Raw genomic sequence first — 20,035 nt, forward strand, 5'->3', positions numbered from 1 at the left:
AATAGATCCGAACACTTGCCTCGGATTGACTTTAATATATAATTGCTCCAGTGAATAACTAAAAAAAAAGAAGGGTGGTAGTATAGTAAAGAAAAGAACTAATCACAATATCTATCTTTCAAAATCTATCTTTCAAAATCTATCTTTCAAAGATTCACTAAAAAAAAAGACAGTTGGCGGGTCTCTTTGTATGTCTTGTCCGGAAAGAGGAGGAGTTAATGATTATTCGTTCGCCGGAACCAGAAGTAAAAATTGTTGTGGATAGGGATCCTGTAAAAACATCTTTTGAGGAATGGGCGAGACCCGGCCATTTCTCAAGAACACTAGCTAAGGGCCCTGATACTACCACTTGGATCTGGAACCTACATGCTGATGCTCACGATTTCGATAGTCATACTGGTGATTTGGAGGAGATTTCTAGAAAAGTTTTTAGTGCTCATTTCGGGCAACTTTCCATTATCTTTCTTTGGTTGAGTGGCATGTACTTTCATGGTGCCCGTTTTTCCAATTATGAAGCATGGCTAAGTGATCCTACTCACATTGGACCCAGTGCTCAGGTAGTTTGGCCTATAGTAGGGCAAGAAATATTGAATGGTGATGTAGGTGGGGGTTTCCGAGGAATCCAAATAACCTCTGGTTTTTTTCAGCTTTGGCGAGCATCTGGAATAACTAGTGAATTACAACTCTATTGTACTGCAATTGGTGCATTGGTTTTTGCAGCGTTAATGCTTTTTGCTGGTTGGTTCCATTATCACAAAGCCGCTCCCAAATTGGCCTGGTTCCAAGATGTAGAATCCATGTTGAATCACCACTTAGCGGGATTATTAGGACTTGGGTCTCTTTCTTGGGCGGGACACCAAATTCATGTATCTTTACCAATTAACCAATTTCTTGACGCTGGGGTGGATCCTAAAGAGATACCACTTCCTCATGAATTTATCTTGAATCGGGACCTTTTGGCTCAACTTTATCCTAGTTTTGCCGAAGGAGCAACCCCTTTTTTCACTTTAAATTGGTCCAAATACGCAGAATTTCTGACTTTTCGTGGAGGACTAGATCCAGTAACCGGTGGTCTCTGGCTGACCGATATTGCACACCATCATTTAGCTATTGCTATTCTTTTCCTAATCGCAGGTCATATGTATAGGACCAACTGGGGTATTGGCCATGGACTTAAAGATATTTTGGAGGCTCACAAGGGCCCATTTACAGGACAAGGCCATAAGGGTCTTTATGAAATCTTAACAACGTCATGGCATGCTCAATTATCTCTTAACCTAGCTATGCTAGGCTCTACAACCATTGTTGTAGCTCATCATATGTATTCTATGCCTCCCTATCCATACCTAGCTACTGACTATGGTACACAACTTTCCTTGTTCACACACCACATGTGGATTGGCGGATTTCTAATAGTCGGTGCTGCTGCACATGCAGCAATTTTTATGGTAAGAGACTATGATCCAACTACTCGATACAACGATCTATTAGATCGCGTCCTTAGACACCGCGATGCAATCATATCCCACCTTAACTGGGTATGTATATTTCTAGGTTTTCACAGTTTTGGCTTGTACATTCATAATGATACCATGAGTGCTTTAGGCCGTCCACAAGATATGTTTTCGGATACCGCCATACAATTACAACCTATCTTTGCTCAATGGGTACAAAATATCCATGCTACTGCGCCTGGCGTAACAGCTCCTGGTGCAACAACAAGTACTAGCTTAACGTGGGGAGGCGGCGAGTTAGTAGCAGTAGGTGGCAAAGTGGCTTTGTTACCGATTCCATTAGGAACCGCAGATTTTTTAGTCCATCACATTCATGCATTTACCATACATGTGACTGTATTAATACTTTTGAAAGGTGTTTTATTTGCTCGGAGTTCCCGTTTGATACCCGATAAAGCAAATCTAGGTTTTCGCTTTCCTTGCGATGGGCCTGGCCGAGGGGGAACATGTCAAGTATCTGCTTGGGATCATGTTTTCTTAGGTTTATTCTGGATGTACAATGCAATTTCGGTAGTCATTTTCCATTTCAGTTGGAAAATGCAGTCGGATGTTTGGGGTACCATAAGTGATCAAGGGGTGGTAACTCATATTACAGGGGGAAACTTTGCACAGAGTTCCATTACGATTAATGGGTGGCTTCGAGATTTCTTGTGGGCACAGGCATCGCAAGTCATTCAGTCTTATGGTTCTTCATTATCTGCATATGGTCTTTTTTTCTTAGGTGCTCATTTTGTCTGGGCCTTCAGTTTAATGTTTTTATTCAGCGGCCGTGGTTATTGGCAAGAACTCATTGAATCTATCGTTTGGGCTCATAACAAATTAAAAGTTGCTCCTGCTACTCAGCCTAGAGCCTTGAGCATTATACAAGGACGTGCTGTAGGAGTAACCCATTACCTTCTGGGTGGAATTGCCACGACATGGGCATTCTTCTTAGCGAGAATTATTGCAGTAGGATAGTGGCTAGGAGGATTTGAAAGGCATTATGGAATTAAGATTTCCCAGGTTTAGCCAAGGCTTAGCTCAGGACCCCACTACTCGTCGTATTTGGTTTGGTATTGCTACCGCACATGATTTCGAAAGTCATGATGATATTACTGAAGAACGTCTTTATCAGAACATTTTTGCTTCTCACTTTGGGCAATTAGCAATAATCTTTCTATGGACGTCCGGAAATCTGTTTCATGTAGCTTGGCAAGGAAATTTTGAATCATGGATACAGGATCCTTTACACGTAAGACCTATTGCTCATGCGATTTGGGATCCTCATTTTGGTCAACCCGCTGTGGAAGCCTTTACTCGAGGAGGTGCTGCTGGTCCAGTGAATATTGCTTATTCTGGGGTTTATCAGTGGTGGTATACAATAGGATTACGCACCAATGAAGATCTTTATACTGGAGCTCTTTTTCTATTATTTCTTTCTACGCTGTCCTTAATAGCGAGTTGGTTACATCTACAACCCAAATGGAAACCAAGCCTTTCGTGGTTCAAAAACGCGGAATCTCGTCTCAATCATCATTTGTCAGGACTTTTCGGGGTAAGTTCTTTGGCTTGGACAGGACATTTAGTTCATGTTGCTATTCCCGCATCCAGGGGGGAGTACGTTCGATGGAATAATTTCTTAGATGTATTACCCTATCCCCAGGGGTTGGGACCCCTTTTGACGGGTCAGTGGAATCTTTATGCCCAAAACCCTGATTCGAGTAATCATTTATTTGGTACCGCTCAAGGAGCGGGAACTGCCATTCTAACTCTTCTTGGGGGATTCCATCCACAAACACAAAGTTTGTGGCTGACTGATATGGCTCACCATCATTTAGCTATTGCATTTATTTTTCTCATTGCCGGTCACATGTATCGAACTAACTTCGGAATTGGGCACAGTATTAAAGATCTTTTAGAAGCGCATACTCCTCCGGGGGGTCGATTAGGGCGTGGGCATAAGGGCCTTTATGACACAATCAACAATTCGATTCATTTTCAGTTAGGTCTTGCTCTAGCTTCTTTAGGGGTTATTACTTCCTTAGTAGCTCAACATATGTACTCTTTACCTCCTTATGCATTCATAGCACAAGACTTTACTACTCAAGCTGCTTTATATACTCATCACCAATATATTGCGGGGTTCATCATGACAGGGGCTTTTGCTCATGGAGCTATTTTTTTCATTAGGGATTACAATCCGGAACAGAATGAGGATAATGTATTGGCAAGAATGTTAGACCATAAAGAAGCTATCATATCTCATTTAAGTTGGGCTAGCCTCTTTCTAGGATTCCATACCTTGGGCCTTTATGTTCATAACGACGTCATGCTTGCTTTTGGTACTCCAGAAAAGCAAATCTTGATCGAACCTATATTTGCCCAATGGATACAATCTGCTCATGGCAAGACGACATATGGGTTCGATATACTCTTATCTTCAACGAATGGCCCCGCTTTCAATGCGGGTCGAAGCCTATGGTTGCCCGGATGGTTGAATGCTGTTAATGAGAATAGTAATTCGCTTTTCTTAACAATAGGACCTGGGGATTTCTTGGTTCATCATGCTATTGCTCTAGGTTTGCATACAACTACATTGATTTTAGTAAAGGGCGCTTTAGACGCACGCGGTTCCAAATTAATGCCGGATAAAAAGGATTTTGGGTATAGTTTTCCTTGTGACGGCCCAGGGCGCGGCGGTACTTGTGATATTTCTGCTTGGGACGCATTTTATTTGGCAGTTTTCTGGATGTTAAATACCATTGGGTGGGTTACTTTTTATTGGCATTGGAAACATATCACATTATGGCAGGGCAACGTTTCACAATTTAATGAATCCTCCACTTATTTGATGGGATGGTTAAGAGATTACCTATGGTTAAACTCTTCACAACTTATCAATGGATATAATCCTTTTGGGATGAATAGTTTATCGGTATGGGCTTGGATGTTCTTATTTGGACATCTTGTTTGGGCTACTGGATTTATGTTCTTAATTTCTTGGCGGGGGTATTGGCAGGAATTAATTGAGACTTTAGCATGGGCTCATGAACGCACACCTTTAGCTAATTTAATTCGCTGGAGAGATAAGCCTGTGGCTCTTTCCATTGTGCAAGCAAGATTGGTTGGATTAGCTCACTTTTCCGTGGGTTATATATTCACTTATGCAGCTTTCTTGATTGCCTCAACATCAGGCAAGTTTGGTTAATTTAGTTTGTTTTTTTGTACTGTATCAGCACCTAGTTCATTACTCTTGATAGAGAGGGAGGATCCGCCTTCTTAAATTTCTTTTTCTATTTATTTTTCCATCTAGGATTAGAACCGTATACTTGATAATAATAGCAACGGCACATTATGGCAAAAAAGAGTTTGATTCAGAGGGAGAAGAAGCGGCAGAAATTAGAACAGAAATATCATTTGATTCGTCAATCTTTAAAAAAAAAGATAAGAAGCAAAGTTTCTCCCTTGAGTTTGAGTGAAAAAACGAAAATGCGAGAAAAATTGCAATCCCTACCGCGTAATAGTGCACCTACACGCCTTCATCGACGTTGTTTTTTGACCGGAAGACCTAGAGCTAACTATCGACATTTTGGGCTATCCGGACACGTACTTCGAGAAATGGTTTATGAATGTTTATTACCGGGTGCAACAAGATCCAGTTGGTAAGGATAAAATACCCTTTCGTATTTGTATGGATTTCTGGAATTGATAATCATAGAGGAGCCCTCTTTACCATTCTGTATAAATGGACTATTCTATTTGTATAGATATGGTAGAGGGACGTATCGAACCCTCTTTTATCCACTAGTTACCCCTCTTTAGTTTAAGAGTATAGAGCAGTTTGGTAGCTCATAAGTCTCATAACCTTGGGGTTGCGGGTTCGATTCCCACTACCGGCCCCATACTCCTTCTTTAATGATATATGCATGATATATACATCATCCATTTGTATCTGGATTTTTTGATTTCCTAAAAGAGTTTTGGTCTAACAGTTTTTTCTCGGAAGAAGACAACAAATAAAAGAAAGAATAAAAGAAAGAATAAAATACGAAAGAAAAGCGTCCATTGTCTAATGGATAGGACAGAGGTCTTCTAAACCTTTGGTATAGGTTCAAATCCTATTGGACGCAATCTTATTTCTATCTATTCTTTAAATAACTATACTAAACTAAAAACAAAGAAAACTTTTTTGCATGATTCAAATAACAAGAGTAGACATGCAAAATAACAAGAGTAGATATGCCAAATTTATTTGTTACTGAAGGGAAAACCGTTCCAGCTGTTCCTGAATAGCTTCCTTCAAAAGGATTTCCGCTTGCTCGGTGAATGTCTTGCTAGAAGATATAATTTCTTGGAATTGAGGTTTAGTATCTTTTAGGTGTTTACGTAACTCATCCAGAAATTTATTTACCTGTTCGATTTCTAACGAATCAAGATATCCTCTTGTTCCGGTATAAATAGTAGCTATCTGCTCTTCCACTGGGAGAGGATTTGCCTGGGATTGTTTAAGCAATTCCCTTAATCGTCGACCCCTTGCCAATTGATTCTGACTTGTTTTATCGAGAGCAGAGGCGAATTGTGCAAAGGCTTGTAACTCTGCGAATTGAGCTAGTTCCAATTTTGATTTGCCAGCTACTTGTTTCATGGCTTTAATTTGAGCCGCGGATCCTACTCTGGAAACAGAAATACCCACATTAATAGCGGGTCGAATTCCGGCATTGAATAGATCCGCCGATAAGAATATTTGTCCATCTGTAATGGAGATTACATTAGTAGGAATATAGGCGGAAACGTCTCCAGATTGAGTCTCAACTATTGGTAAAGCGGTCATACTTCCTTCGCCTAAAAGAGAATTTAATTTAGCGGCTCTTTCTAAAAGGCGTGAATGCAAATAAAAAACATCCCCTGGATAAGCCTCACGGCCGGGAGGTCTTCTTAATAGAAGGGACATTTGGCGATAAGCTTGTGCCTGTTTGGAGAGATCATCATAAATTATTAAAGTATGCCGTTCGCGGTACATAAAATACTCAGCCAGGGCTGCTCCCGTATAAGGAGCGAGGTATTGTAATGTAGCAGGTGAATCCGCCATTTCAGCTACTACAATAGTGTATTCCATGGCCCCCTCCTCATGGAAAGTAGTTACTACTTGAGCTACGGAGGATGCTCTTTGACCGATAGCTACATAAACACATATTACACCTTGCCCTTTTTGATTGAGAATTGTATCTGTAGCTACTGCTGTTTTGCCAGTCTGTCTGTCCCCAATAATTAACTCTCGCTGACCGCGCCCTATAGGAATCATCGAATCGATAGCAATAAGCCCTGTTTGAAGAGGTTCGTATACGGAACGCCTGGAAATTATACTTGGAGCAGGAGATTCAATTAAGCGAGATTCGGAAGCTATAATTTCGCCTTTCCCATCAATAGGTTTAGCCAGAGCATTTACAACACGACCCAAGTAAGCCTCACTCACGGGTATCTGAGCAATTCTTCCTGTTGCTTTTACAAAACTGCCCTCTTGTATCATCAACCCATCGCCCATTAATACAATCCCAACATTTTTGGATTCCAAATTCAGAGCAATACCCCTAGTACCTTCTGCAAATTGGACTAATTCACCCGACATTATTTCACCAAGACCTATAATACGAGCAATCCCATCCCCCACTTGAACTACGCGACCTATATTCTCAATCCCTACTTTCCTATTATATTGTTCAATACGTTCGCGGAGAATTTTATGAATTTCGTCGACTCGAAGGGTTGCCATTAGTGTTTCTTGACTCTTTTTTCGAAAGCAAGGGGAAAAATAATGCCTAAATTCTAAACGAAAGTAGAAGTTCAAGGCCTAATTAATTTAATTATCTCTTCCATTCCAGGGACCCGAGAATGCCAATATTAGCACGAATCGTACGGAAATGTAACTCGGTATTCAAACAACTATTCAGAGTTCCTAGAGCTCCTTGTACGGCCTGTTGGAAAACCCGCTGTCGGACCTGATTCATTGCCCTTTGTTTTTCAAAATAAAGGGTTTCGTTTTTAGACTTTTCTAATTGTTCCAAACTAATAGAAGTAGCATTAATCAAATTTGCTTTTTCTCGTTCTATCTCAGAGTATCCATTCATTCGATACTCATCCGCTTCTAGTTCGACTTTCTGTAATCGAATCCGAGCTTTTTCGAGTTGCTCAATGGTCCCTCTACGCAATTCTTCTGAATTTCGAATAGTACTCAAGATCCTCTGTTTTCGATTATCTAATAAATCTTTTAATGAAAGTAGATTATTTTGTAAGTTTACAACTTTTATGATCTCTTCCCGAACCAAACATGAATCTTTCGATTCATTTGGCTCTCACGCTCCTTTTTTTCTTTTTTTGCTATAGCAATTTCCATATCTTTTTTTAAGTATAAGTAATGAGCCTATCCTCTATCTTATTTTTTATGTTTATATTTCAATATACCGAAACCTATATAAGACTAGATAAATATTAAGAGGACTCTTCCGCCTAGATAAAAATATATCATGGTCAGCAAAGTTGTTTCTTTATTTATATTTGCCCTTTAGTTAATAATTTCAATTTCATTAAGAAAAACTAACTAAATAAATGGAAAATGAAAATTAATAGAATTCTTTTTTTTTTTTCTTCAAATCCAAAAAATTTCTCTTTTTTATACATAGGTCGTCGATTCGGCATTGGTTAAAAAAGGGCAGGGTGCCCCTTCTTTTTTTTTCTAGTAAATAGTTCAAACCATTTTATCGATATGAGTGTTCTATATCAGATAAATTTTACATTAGCTATTTCCCGTTTAAATTCGGTACTAATACTAATATAGTTGTAGAAAGAGTACCTCTTTTTGCCTGGACTTCAAGCAGTTTAGCTTTAACCGTGTTAATGGTCTCACATTCTTGGTTTATAGAGAATCAAAATTGATTTACCAATGAGTCGCGAAATGCTATGGTTCTTCCATATGATTTCTGAATTTATTCAGAAGTAATTCGTCGAGATCGTGCACCCTTTTCTTATTTATCCGAAAAATACTAAAAAATATTCTAAAGTGCAGCCGGATAGATCCAATCTATTCTTGAAATAGACAACTCGCACACACTCCCTTTCCAAAAAAAATCAAAACACCAACCACTACAGTTAGATTTATTAGATTTGTTGCTAAAATATCGGTATTAAGCCCGAAACTGCCAGCGGATGGCCAGTGAGCTAAAAAAACGAAAGAATGGGTTACATTTTTCATATGCTCTCCTCTTATAGATAGGACGAACAAAGAACAAAGTTTTTCGATCACTTACTTCGCTCGCCCTTTTTTGATCGGTTTTTTTAATGCAAATAGATTCAATCTAGTAATTTCTTTTAGATTAAGTCTTAGGTCTTGTTTGACCGGTGAAAGGCTTCCTTTGTTGAAATGTTCCGTTCCCAAAATTCCTAAAATAAAAGGAAAAAACTTTCCACTTTCCTAAACTAAGGACGGGAAATAAGAAGGCGAGCATATCTTCTAAATTAATCATACTCAACTCAGCCCTTCCTAGAATGCGGTATTATCTGTCCCGATAAATAGATAATTCCAGGAGTAATAAATAGGAGTAAATTAAATAAAGTATTGATATAATTGGAATTGCGGAAGCAAATACCAATTTACTAAAAAAAGAAAAAAGTATCTAATCGAAATCGAAAGAACTTTTTTTTTTAGGATTAAACAAAAGGGTTCGCAAATAAAAGCGCTAGTGCCACAACTAGTCCATAAATTGTTAAAGCTTCCATAAAAGCTAGACTAAGCAATAAAGTACCTCGTATTTTACCTTCTGCTTCTGGCTGTCTCGCAATACCTTCTACAGCTTGTCCTGCAGCAGTACCTTGACCAACTCCAGGTCCAATAGAAGCAAGCCCTACGGCCAATCCAGCAGCAATAACAGAAGCAGCAGCAATTAGTGGATTCATGGTGAGTAGTTCCTCGTGTCAAAAAAAAAGAAATGGTTAAGGATACAATCAACCAAAAAATTCTTACTTCTAAGCTCTATTGGGGAGAAGTAAAGTAACTAAAAAGTACAAATTGAAATCAAATTGAAATGTGAATTGTCCGAACTACATAGAAGGGAATTCTATATCCATATATCGGATTAGATAATGAATCTAACCTAGGAATATATAATATAATATCAATATCCTATATACATTTGTTTCTTCTATTTTGTTTGCATATTTTCTCATTTTCTATTGAATCGGATTCTAAAATCATTGCTTAAAGTGGAAACCCGCATAAAAGAGGACTCCACTTATAGATATTAAGGATATTTATTATAGTATAGATCTAGCCTGACTCCACCCTCCTTAATGCATATATACTTTGAAAATTCCATAATATAGTCTATTCTATTCTCTCTCCTACAACTCTAGGCTATATATTCATACGCATTTCTAACTATTGCAACCAAGCAGATTATCTGGAACCATGCATGAATTGAGCTAAGCTGAAAAAAAAAATACTATATTCCAAAACTAGTCAATTCAATGATGACCCTCCATGGATTCACCTATATAGGCTGCGGCTAATGTTGCAAAAATAAGAGCTTGAATACCGCTTGTAAATAATCCAAGAAACATGACCGGTATAGGGATTACTAAGGGGACTAAAGAAACAAGAACAACAACGACTAATTCATCCGCCAATATATTCCCGAAAAGTCGAAAGCTAAGCGATAATGGTTTTGTGAAATCTTCTAGGATGTTAATTGGTAAAAGGATTGGGGTTGGTTTAATATATTTCTCGAAATAGCTCAATCCTTTTTTGCTAAGACCAGCATAAAAATATGCCGCTGACGTGAGTAAAGCTAAAGCAACAGTAGTATTTATATCATTCGTGGGCGCTGCTAATTCCCCATGGGGTAACTCTATAATTTTCCAAGGTAAAAGAGCACCCGACCAATTTGAAACAAAAATAAAAAGGAACATAGTTCCAATAAAGGGAACCCAGGGACCATATTCTTCTCCAATCTGAGTTTTGCTCAAGTCTCGAATAAACTCAAGGACATATTCAAAAAAATTCTGCCCGTCGGTCGGGATGGTTTGTGGATTCCGAACAGCTATGACAACTGAACCTAGCAAGATAGTAATTACGACCCAAGAAGTGATGAGTACCTGGGCATGAATTTGAAAACCTCCTATTTGCCAATAGAAGTGTTGGCCTACTTCTACACCCGATATATCGTATAACCCCTTGAGTGTTTTAATGGAACAAGGTATAATATTCATATTGTCCTCTGATAAAAATTGAACTTCAAAAAAGGAATTCTTTTGATTCAACCATCTCTTTCTCAACTCAGCAACTTGAACTATTAATTTGATATTTAGGATACCAAGAAAGCACATCAGATCATAATATATATCAATACCCTCTAATATATATCAATATTCCCCTTCTTTTTTCTATGCAAAACAAATTCTATGCAAAAAAAGATATAGTAAGTCATTCCATAAATCTACGCAGTTGTCCAAGAATTCACTATATATTCTTAATCAACGATTTCTTATATAGAGAGAACGGCCCTCACAAATTGAAAATACTAATTTGTTAAGAATCAATCGAATTGAAGTCATAGTGTCATCGTTGGCTGGAATCGATATATTCGCGAGATCCGGGTCACAATTTGTATCGACTAAAGAAATAGTAGGAATTCCCAAAATGGCACATTCCCGAAGAGCTATATACTCTTTTTGCTGATCAAGGACGATCACAATGTCTGGCAATCTCGTCATATATTTGATCCCGCCGAGATACCTTTGTAAGGTAGATAATTTTCTCTTCAAGATTGCCACATCTCTTTTTGGGAGATGGTGGAATTTTCCCATTTTTTCTTCCGCTCTTAAGTCTCTAAATTGAGAAAGTCTAGTTTTCGTAATCGACCAATTCGTTAACATACCACTGAACCACTTTTTATTAACATAATGACAACGAGCCCTTATTGCAGCTGATGCTACTAAATCTGTTGCTCTTTTTTTGGTACCAACAATTAAGAAACTTTTTCCCTGACTTGCTGCATCAAAAACTAAATCACAAGCTTCTGATAAAAAACGGGCCGTTCTAGCGAGATTTATAATATGAGTACCTTTACGCTTTGCCGAAATGTAAGGGGCCATTTTAGGATTCCATTTCTTAATACCATGACCAAAATGAACTCCTGCTTCTATCATCTCTTTCAAATTAATGTTCCAATATCTTCTTGTCATTTTTTCCACACTTCCTTTTTTTTTCATCCTAACATTCCATTACGGAATTTATTTCTTTTTGAAGATTAAGAAAGATCCGAAATAGCTTGAAATAAATAAAATAATAATTGTTCTGAGAGAACCTTGTACTAAGAGTTGGCCATTGATACATTGATACATGGTATAAACAAAACCTTAATTTAATGAATTAACTGACTTGTTTTACTTATTAAAATAAAAATCTTAAAAATCTAAAATTTAACCTGTTAGTGTTCTAAGTTCAAAAGTCTAGTAAAGTAAAAAATATGTTTTATGTATCCTTAGGGTTAAATGTTAAATGGGGGTTTTTATGTCTCATAAAAATTGTTTGTTACGTCAGAATCTGAAGAAACTAATTCTGTATGGAGAAACAAAAAATCTCTCATTTCCGACGCGAATAGATTTTTTTTTTTTATTTCGAAATAAAGGTTCTTGTCTTGTGGGGAACGATGCACAAATTTTTGGAATCCGGTACCAACAGGTATAATCCCCCCCAGAACTACGTTTTCTTTCAAGCCTTTCAACCAATCAATGCGACCTCGTAGGGCAGCTTTTGCTAAAACTCGAGCAGTTTCTTGAAAACTTGCTTCAGATATGAAACTTTGGGTATTCAGGGAAGCCCTTGTTATTCCCAATAAGATTGCCCGATAATAGATCGATTCATCCAAAGCTCGCCCTGCTCGTTCCGCTCGCAATAGTCCGATTAATTCCCCAGGCGAAAAAACATTAGACATTCCATCTTCGGAAACCCGCACTTTTGATGTTACTTGGCGTATAATAATCTCTATATGTCTATTATGGATCTGTACCCCTTGGGATCGATAAACCTTTTGGATTTTATTAACCAAAGAAATACGACTTTGGGCTATGGTTAGCTCAGCTCCAATCAAGAATCCCCAAGGGACCCCAAGAATTCTTGGTATACGCTCATTCCAATCCTCAATTCTCCTTTCGAGATTGGGGGATAATGAATCAATTGAACGCGCTTCAAAGATTTGTTCCACTTTTGGAAGACCTTGCGTTATGTCACTAGATCTCGATTTTTCATATATAAACGTAACTAACCTATCTCCCTTGTAAAGGATTTCTCCATAATGACCATTAACAGTTGCTCCTGTAGTGGCCAAATAAGGTTTAGCTGCTCTTATAACAAAGGAATCCATATTTACACTGAAAATTTGACCAGATTTTTTTATGTGCGATTTAAATAGACATACATTTTCACAAATAAATTGTCCAAGGTGAATTATTGCCAATGTCTCTTCCCAAGAATCATGATGGACAAAGTGACAATTCAAAAGGAATGGATCCAACATTATGTTACTATCGAAATTGGAAATCCTTTTATTTTCATCTATTAAAGAGTATTTAAGTTCTTGAAGTACTTGGAAGGTTTGTTTCAAATTGTCAACGAACAAATATTTTTTTAGCAGGATTTTATTATGCGTTAGTAAATAGTAAGATGAAGAAAAATGCGATATACTAGCTACAATAGCCCCTAAGGGCCCAAAAATTTCTAGAATAGGAATTCTAGGATTCCATTCTTTTATCGCATTGGGATGTTTTGAATTCTTGAATAAACCAATTCGAGAACAGTTGGATGCCGACAAAATCATCAAAGATTGGTATTCTTTATTTCGATTCAACAAAGTGCCAATAGCTTCTTGATGTTGGCTAAGTGATTCAATCTTCGCCTTGGAATAAAAAGAATTGCTATTGGCGCGATCTAACCTATTATGGGGAGTCGGTCCTCCACTTGTCCTATCATACCTTTTTCGTGTATACGAAATAGTGGACTTGACTAACTCAATTCTTAGGAAATCGCGAATAAGATCATTTGCTCTTACCTCAACAAGGGAAGCACCAGCCTTTTCTTTTTCTTCTTGTTCCCAATTCACTACTAAGCAAGTTCTAACAAATTGACTATTTGTGTGATAAATTCTTTGAGTTAACTTGCTATTTTCATGATAAATAAAATTGACAAGTCGAATTTGGAGATTATTTTCTTCTTGCAAGAGATCCTGCGGGAAAAGTGTTGCTAAATTTCTTCCTTCGTCCATTTCATATGCCACTGTAGGGCGAACGGAAACAAAATACTTTTCCTTGCTCTTGAGAATTTTTTTCCGTTGAACATAGACCCAATTTTTCTTTTTTTTTGATTCCTTAGAATCTTTTTTTTGTCTTTCTGGCGGTATCAAACACCCACCTAATATCTTATCTGCCTCTTCAGGAAAATGAATATCTCCGGAAAATATTTTGAGTTCCGTATGGCTTTTTTTTCTCTTCACTCGGACCAGTCCGCCTAGTCCACTTCTTGTATTTTTTGTGAGTTGTGTATCCACTCCAATAATACTATTGTCAAGTATCTTTAGGGATGAAGATCTCGGCAAGATATGAAGTTCTTGAAGAATGAAAAAAAACCGATCTACTTCTTTTTGGTATTTTAGACTAAATTCTTTTGTTCCTCGATGCTCAATCAAACCCTCTTTTTTTAAGATGGAATCTTCCTCTGGGCTCTCGTATTCGTCCTCTGAGTCTTCTTCTGAGTCTTCCTCTAAAGTACCATATTTTTCCTCGCCGCTTTCCCCGGGGCTGCCATATTCGTCTTCTGAGTCTTCTTCTAAAGTTCCATATTCGTCCTCTTGGGTCCTATATTTGCTCTCTGGGTTCCCATATTCCTCTTCTGAGTCTTTCTCTAAAGTCCTATATTCGTTCTCTGGGTTCCCATATTTGTTTTCTGGGCTCCCATATTCGTTTTCTAGGGTTTCATATTCGTATTCGTCTTCTAGGATTCCATATTTAGATTCTTCTAGGGTTTCATATTCGTCCTCTCGGGTCCTGTATTCGTGTTCTAGGGTCTCATATTCCTCTTCTGAGTCTTCCGCTCGAGTCCTATATTCTTCTTCTAGGGTCCTATATCTAAATTTAACAATTCCTGAACCCTTTTTATCTTTTCTGTATCGGGGATCGTCAAAATAAGCAAAAATAGTATTTCTACGTAAAACACCCATAAAGGGGATTTCAATCGAAATCCCAAAACAGGATATTAGTTCTTTCTCTTGTTCTTGATGATATTGTAATGGAATGACGAACCTATTTCTTCGCTTTTTCGCCAACAAATCTGAATTATCTTGAAAAATAGAAGGATAGATCAAATTCCAATGGCCATTGGACATGATTCGATCCGACGTTGAATAATCAAGAATTTCCCTATCTTTTTTACCATAAGTATTCATTTGATCTTGATCCTTGTGGAGTGAAAAAGACGCTATACTGGATCTGCACATACTTACGGATAATATCCATAAATGGCTTGTTTTTGGTAATCGACGAAGATTACCATATTGATATTCGGGCGCATGGTAAACATCAGTACTCCAGTGCATTTCGCCGTCTGATTCAGAATAAATATGCTTTTGTACCCTTTCTTTAAAATGTAAAGTGGACGTTCCGGCACGAATCTCCGCAATTACTTGTTCAGATTTTACATATTGATCATTTTGCACTAGAATCAAGCTTTTTGAGGGAATATTCACACTATATAGAATATCTTGACTCTGAATAGTTACATGCAAGTCTATATAACATAGAAAAGCAGGCTGTCCATGACGGGTACGTGTGGGGTGAACCAAATTCTCATTGAATTGGATTTTTCCATTCGAAGGGGATCGTACAAGGTCGGCAGTACCCCCTGTGAATACTCCGCCAGTATGAAAAGTTCTTAATGTTAGTTGAGTCCCTGGCTCCCCAATTGATTGACCCGCAATAATACCTACGGCTTCTCCCAATTCCACCAGATCACTATGAGTAGGACTCCGGCCATAGCATAATTGACAGATCCAAGAAGTGCTTCGGCAAGTAAAGGGGGTTCTAATATATATTGGTTGTGCTCGAAATGGTTGTGCTCGAAAGGCAGTTATGAATCGATTGACTAATCCAATTCCAATATCTTGATTTCGCGCGGCAATGCATCGTGAACCGATATATATATCGTCTGCTAATACACGACCAATTAGTGTTTGGACAAAAAGTTTTTCCGTCATCCCATTTTGAGGACTTACAGAAATACCTCGGATAGTACCACAATCTCTTCTACGCACAATAATATGTTGAACTACTTCAACAAGTCTACGTGTAAGATATCCAGCATCTGCTGTTCGTACAGCAGTATCTACAACCCCTTTGCGGGCTCCATAGCAGGAAATTATATATTCTGTCAAAGAAAGTCCCTCGCGTAAATTGCTTTGAATAGGTAAATCAATCATTTGTCCTTGAGGGTCCGACATTAATCCTCTCATACCTACTAATTGGTGTACTTGAGATGCATTTCCTCTGGCTCCTGAAAAAGACATTAGATAGACTGGATTAGAAGGATCCGTTATCCGAAAATTTGAATTCATTTCTTGTTTCAAATATTCACTTGTCGCATACCATATCTCAACAGATTGGCGTAATTTTTCTACCGCGTGTACAGCCCCATAATAATAGTGTTTCTCCAAAAGAAAACTCTGTTGTTCCGCGTCTTGGACTAACCATCCCTTAGAGGGTATTGTTAAAAGATCCTCGATTCCTAACGAAATCGATGTAGTAGTGGCTTGATAGAAGCCCAGAGTCTTTAGTTGATCCAGTATATGGGATGTATATCCCATTCCAAAATGATCTATTAATCTGCTAATAAGTCGTTTCATACCAGTTCCGTCTATCTCTTTATTATGAAAGACCAGATTGGCCCGTTCCGCCATACATAAGTACCCCCTTTTCGGCTGAGTAGGATTCGACAATTGCTGAGTAGGATTCGACAATGGGCCTGAGTCAGTGATTCGAAAATTTAATTAACTTAATTGCCTCAATCTCAATCTGGATTCGCGTGGCAAATAATGATGATACTAGGGAAATCGGAATGCCCCCCGAAAGCAAAGGGGAGGGGCATCGCCGAATCTAACTTTCTTGTTTAGGTAGTGTATGAATAGGCCTGACTAAATCCTTGTACGGCTTCCTCTATTTCTCTATAAAAAGAAATATGACCAAGAGTGGTTCGAATGTATATCGAACGAATTTCTTTTTTTCTATTTCCCATTATTAGATAGTGAGCATAAATCTCATGATAAGTCCCCAAAGATTCATATTGAATTTCAATCGGAACTTCTCTTGACCCAATGACGCGTTGATCCAGGTTCCATCGTAGCCACAAGGGACTATCTAAACTGATTAGTTTTTGTCTATAAGCTCCCAGTGCATCATAAGAACTAGAAAAATGGGGTTCTTTATCTTTCCTATACTTAGAATTATTATTATTGTAATTGACTTTTAAATTTGGATAGTTTCTGAAACTATTATATCTATTTGCACAAATACCTCGACGCTTTCCAATTGTTAATACATAAAGCCCGATAAGCATGTCTTGGGTTGGTACGCAAATAGGATCCCCAATAGCAGGAGATAAGAGATTCATATGAGAAAACATAAGTAAACGGGCTTCCGCCTGAGCTTCCAAGGATAAAGGTAGATGAACAGCCATTTGATCTCCATCAAAGTCTGCATTGAAACCCTTACACACTAATGGGTGTAAAGAAATAGTACGCCCCTCTACTAAAGTGGGTTGAAAGGCCTGTATGCCTAATCTATGCAGAGTAGGTGCTCTATTTAACAGTACAGGATGTCCCCGCATAACTTCTTGAAGTATTTCCCATACAATGGGTTCCTTTTCCCAAATTTTCCTTTTAGCAATCCTGACATTAGAAGTGGCGCGTTTCGTGATTAAATCGCGAATTACAAATAGCTGAAAAAGCTTTATTGCTATCTCTAGAGGTAATCCACATTGATGTAATGAAAGCGAAGGACCCACAACAATGACAGAACGCCCCGAGTAATCGACCCGTTTCCCAAGCAGAGTCTCGCGAAACCTTCCCTCTTTACCTTCAATTACATCTGAAAGTGATTTGTATACTTTATTGTGACCATCCCTCGTCGGTTGCCCGCGGGACCCACTATCAAGAAGTGTATCCACGGCTTCTTGTACCAATTTTTCCTGGCACATTACTAAATCTGCTGGCGCTAATTCACTTCTTTTTAATAGATAGGCAAGATTGTTGTTCCGACGGATAACTCTCTTATAAAGTTCATTAATGTCTGAAGTCACTACTTTATCTCCAGACCTATAAACAATAGGTCTCAATTCGGGAGGAAGAACCGGTAATAAGCACAAAACCATCCATTCTGGTTCTACATTTGTTTGAATAAAATGTTTCGCCAATTGCATGCGTCTAATCAAAAAAACTTTTCTTATTCGTCTTTTTCTATCTTCCCACTCATCTCCACTATACCCCTCGTCTTCTAATTCCTTCCATTCGACCAAAGAATTCTCTATAATAATTCGCAAATCCAAATCTGCTAATTGTTCTCTAATAGCACCTGCTCCTGTCGCAATTTCCCGATTTCGAAATGTTGCAAAGCCTGGGGTAGAAAAAAAGGGAGAAATGCTGTGGTTACAGGATGCAATTTCCTCTTCGAATAAACCTCGTAATCGTAAAAAAGTGGGTTTTTTAGTGCTGGGCCTAGCAAAAGAGAAATCGCCGTATACTAGGCCCTCCAACTTCTTAAGAGGTTTATCTAAAAGATTCGCGATATAACTAGGAAGACCTTTCAAATACCACACATGAGTCACGGGACATGCGAGTTTGATGTATCCCATTTGATATCTTCGTATCCGAGAATCCACAAATTCTACCCCGCATTTTTGGCAAAATCTTTCGTCTTCGTTTTCAGCTCCGCTCGCTCGAGAATTGCCACAACCGCAAATCCCGCTTTTTATGGGTCCAAAGATTCTTTCGCAAAACAATCCATCTTTTTCTGGTTTATCGGTTTTATAATGAAAAGTAGAGGGCCTTGTGACTTCGCCAACGGCTTCTCCATTAGGTAGGTTTTTGTTAGCCCAAGCCTTTATTTGTTGAGGGGAAACGAGTCCAATTTGAAGTTGTTGATGTTTATATTGGTCAATCATAAAATAGAAATAAGAAAAGAATTTATATTTATTCCGATCAAACTTCCTCCCTATTAACCTGGAAGTTCTTTTCAGATACAAGGAAATGATTCAGTTCTAGAGCCAAAGATCGTAGTTCTCGAACGAGCACTCGAAAAGATTCTGGAGGATCCTCATGATTAGGTATTCTTTTTCCCCAGATCGTAGCATTAAGTATTTCTTGGCGAGCTATAAGATGGTCAGATTTATAAGTAAGTATCTCTTGTAAAATATGAGCAACACCAAATCCTTCTAAAGCCCAAACTTCCATTTCTCCTACTCGTTGTCCCCCTTGCTTGGCTCTTCCTCTAACCGGTTGTTGTGTAACAAGTGAGTAGGGCCCAGTAGAACGCCCATGAATTTTCTCATCAACTTGATGAATTAATTTTAAGATATAGGACTTCCCTATTAGAACAGGTTGCTCAAAGGGGTCGCCTGTTCTTCCATCAAATATTCTGCTTTTTCCCGGGTACTCGGGTTCAAATACCCATGGATTTTTTGTTTCTTTACTGGCTTCATATAATTCTGAAAACACAAGTTTTCTTGAAGCCTCTTGCTCATATCTCTCATCAAAGGGTGCTATTCTATAATGTTTCTTTAGCAGATCCCCCGCTAATCCGAGCGAGCTTTCAAATATTTGTCCCACATTCATTCGGGAGGGTACTCCTAAGGGATTGAAGACCATATCAACGGGTGTTCCATCTTGCAAATAGGGCATATCTTGCCTAGGCAAAATTTTGGAAATGATCCCTTTATTCCCATGTCTTCCGGCTACTTTATCCCCAACTTTGATTTCACGTTTCTGTAAAATATATACACGAACCATTATGTCGAGGGGGTCCCTTTGGATCCATTTCACATCGATAACGCGCCCTCTTCCACCTATAGGTAATTTCAGAGAAGTTTCTTTTGAAGTGGAAACCTCAAGGCCGAATATGGCCCGTAATAATCCAGCTTCTGCGATATATGATGATTCGCTCGCTATCTGAGGCGTTAATTTACCTACTAAAATATCACCAGTTTCTACCCAGGATCCCAACCTAACAACTCCATTTTTGTCCAAATTGCGGAGTAAATGTTCTTCTAGATGTGGTATTTCTTTAGTGATTTTTCAGCGGAGCCCTGGCTTGTCGTATCCGTCTGAATTTCATATTTCCGGATGTGAAAAGAGGTATAAATATCCTCATATACCAAACGTTCGCTAATTAGTACTGCGTCTTCAAATTGTAACCTTCCCATGGCATATAAGCTACTAATACGTTTTTTCCTAAAG

General features: G+C 38.3%; 1 protein-coding gene, 1 non-coding gene and 1 pseudogene across 3 annotated transcripts; 2 read left to right on the forward strand and 1 right to left on the reverse strand.

The window, feature by feature from the left end:
* The first annotated feature begins 6 nt into the window (after positions 1-6).
* Positions 7-14,232, forward strand: LOC123423145 (photosystem I P700 chlorophyll a apoprotein A1). The gene has a single exon (XM_045107789.1). The coding sequence runs from the start codon at positions 219-221 to the stop codon at positions 2,469-2,471; it is 2,253 nt and encodes a 750-aa protein (XP_044963724.1). The 5' UTR covers positions 7-218; the 3' UTR covers positions 2,472-14,232.
* TRNAR-UCU lies at positions 5,552-5,623 on the forward strand. The gene has a single exon. It is a non-coding gene; the product is annotated as a tRNA-Arg (tRNA).
* On the reverse strand, positions 11,355-20,027 carry LOC123423149 (annotated as a pseudogene). The gene has a single exon (XR_006620936.1). The product of XR_006620936.1 is annotated as a DNA-directed RNA polymerase subunit beta-like (transcript).
* Between the last annotated feature and the right edge of the window lie 8 nt (positions 20,028-20,035).

This window comes from Hordeum vulgare, unplaced genomic scaffold, assembly GCF_904849725.1.
Source record: "Hordeum vulgare subsp. vulgare unplaced genomic scaffold, MorexV3_pseudomolecules_assembly, whole genome shotgun sequence".
NCBI classification, from domain to species: Eukaryota; Viridiplantae; Streptophyta; class Magnoliopsida; order Poales; family Poaceae; genus Hordeum; species Hordeum vulgare.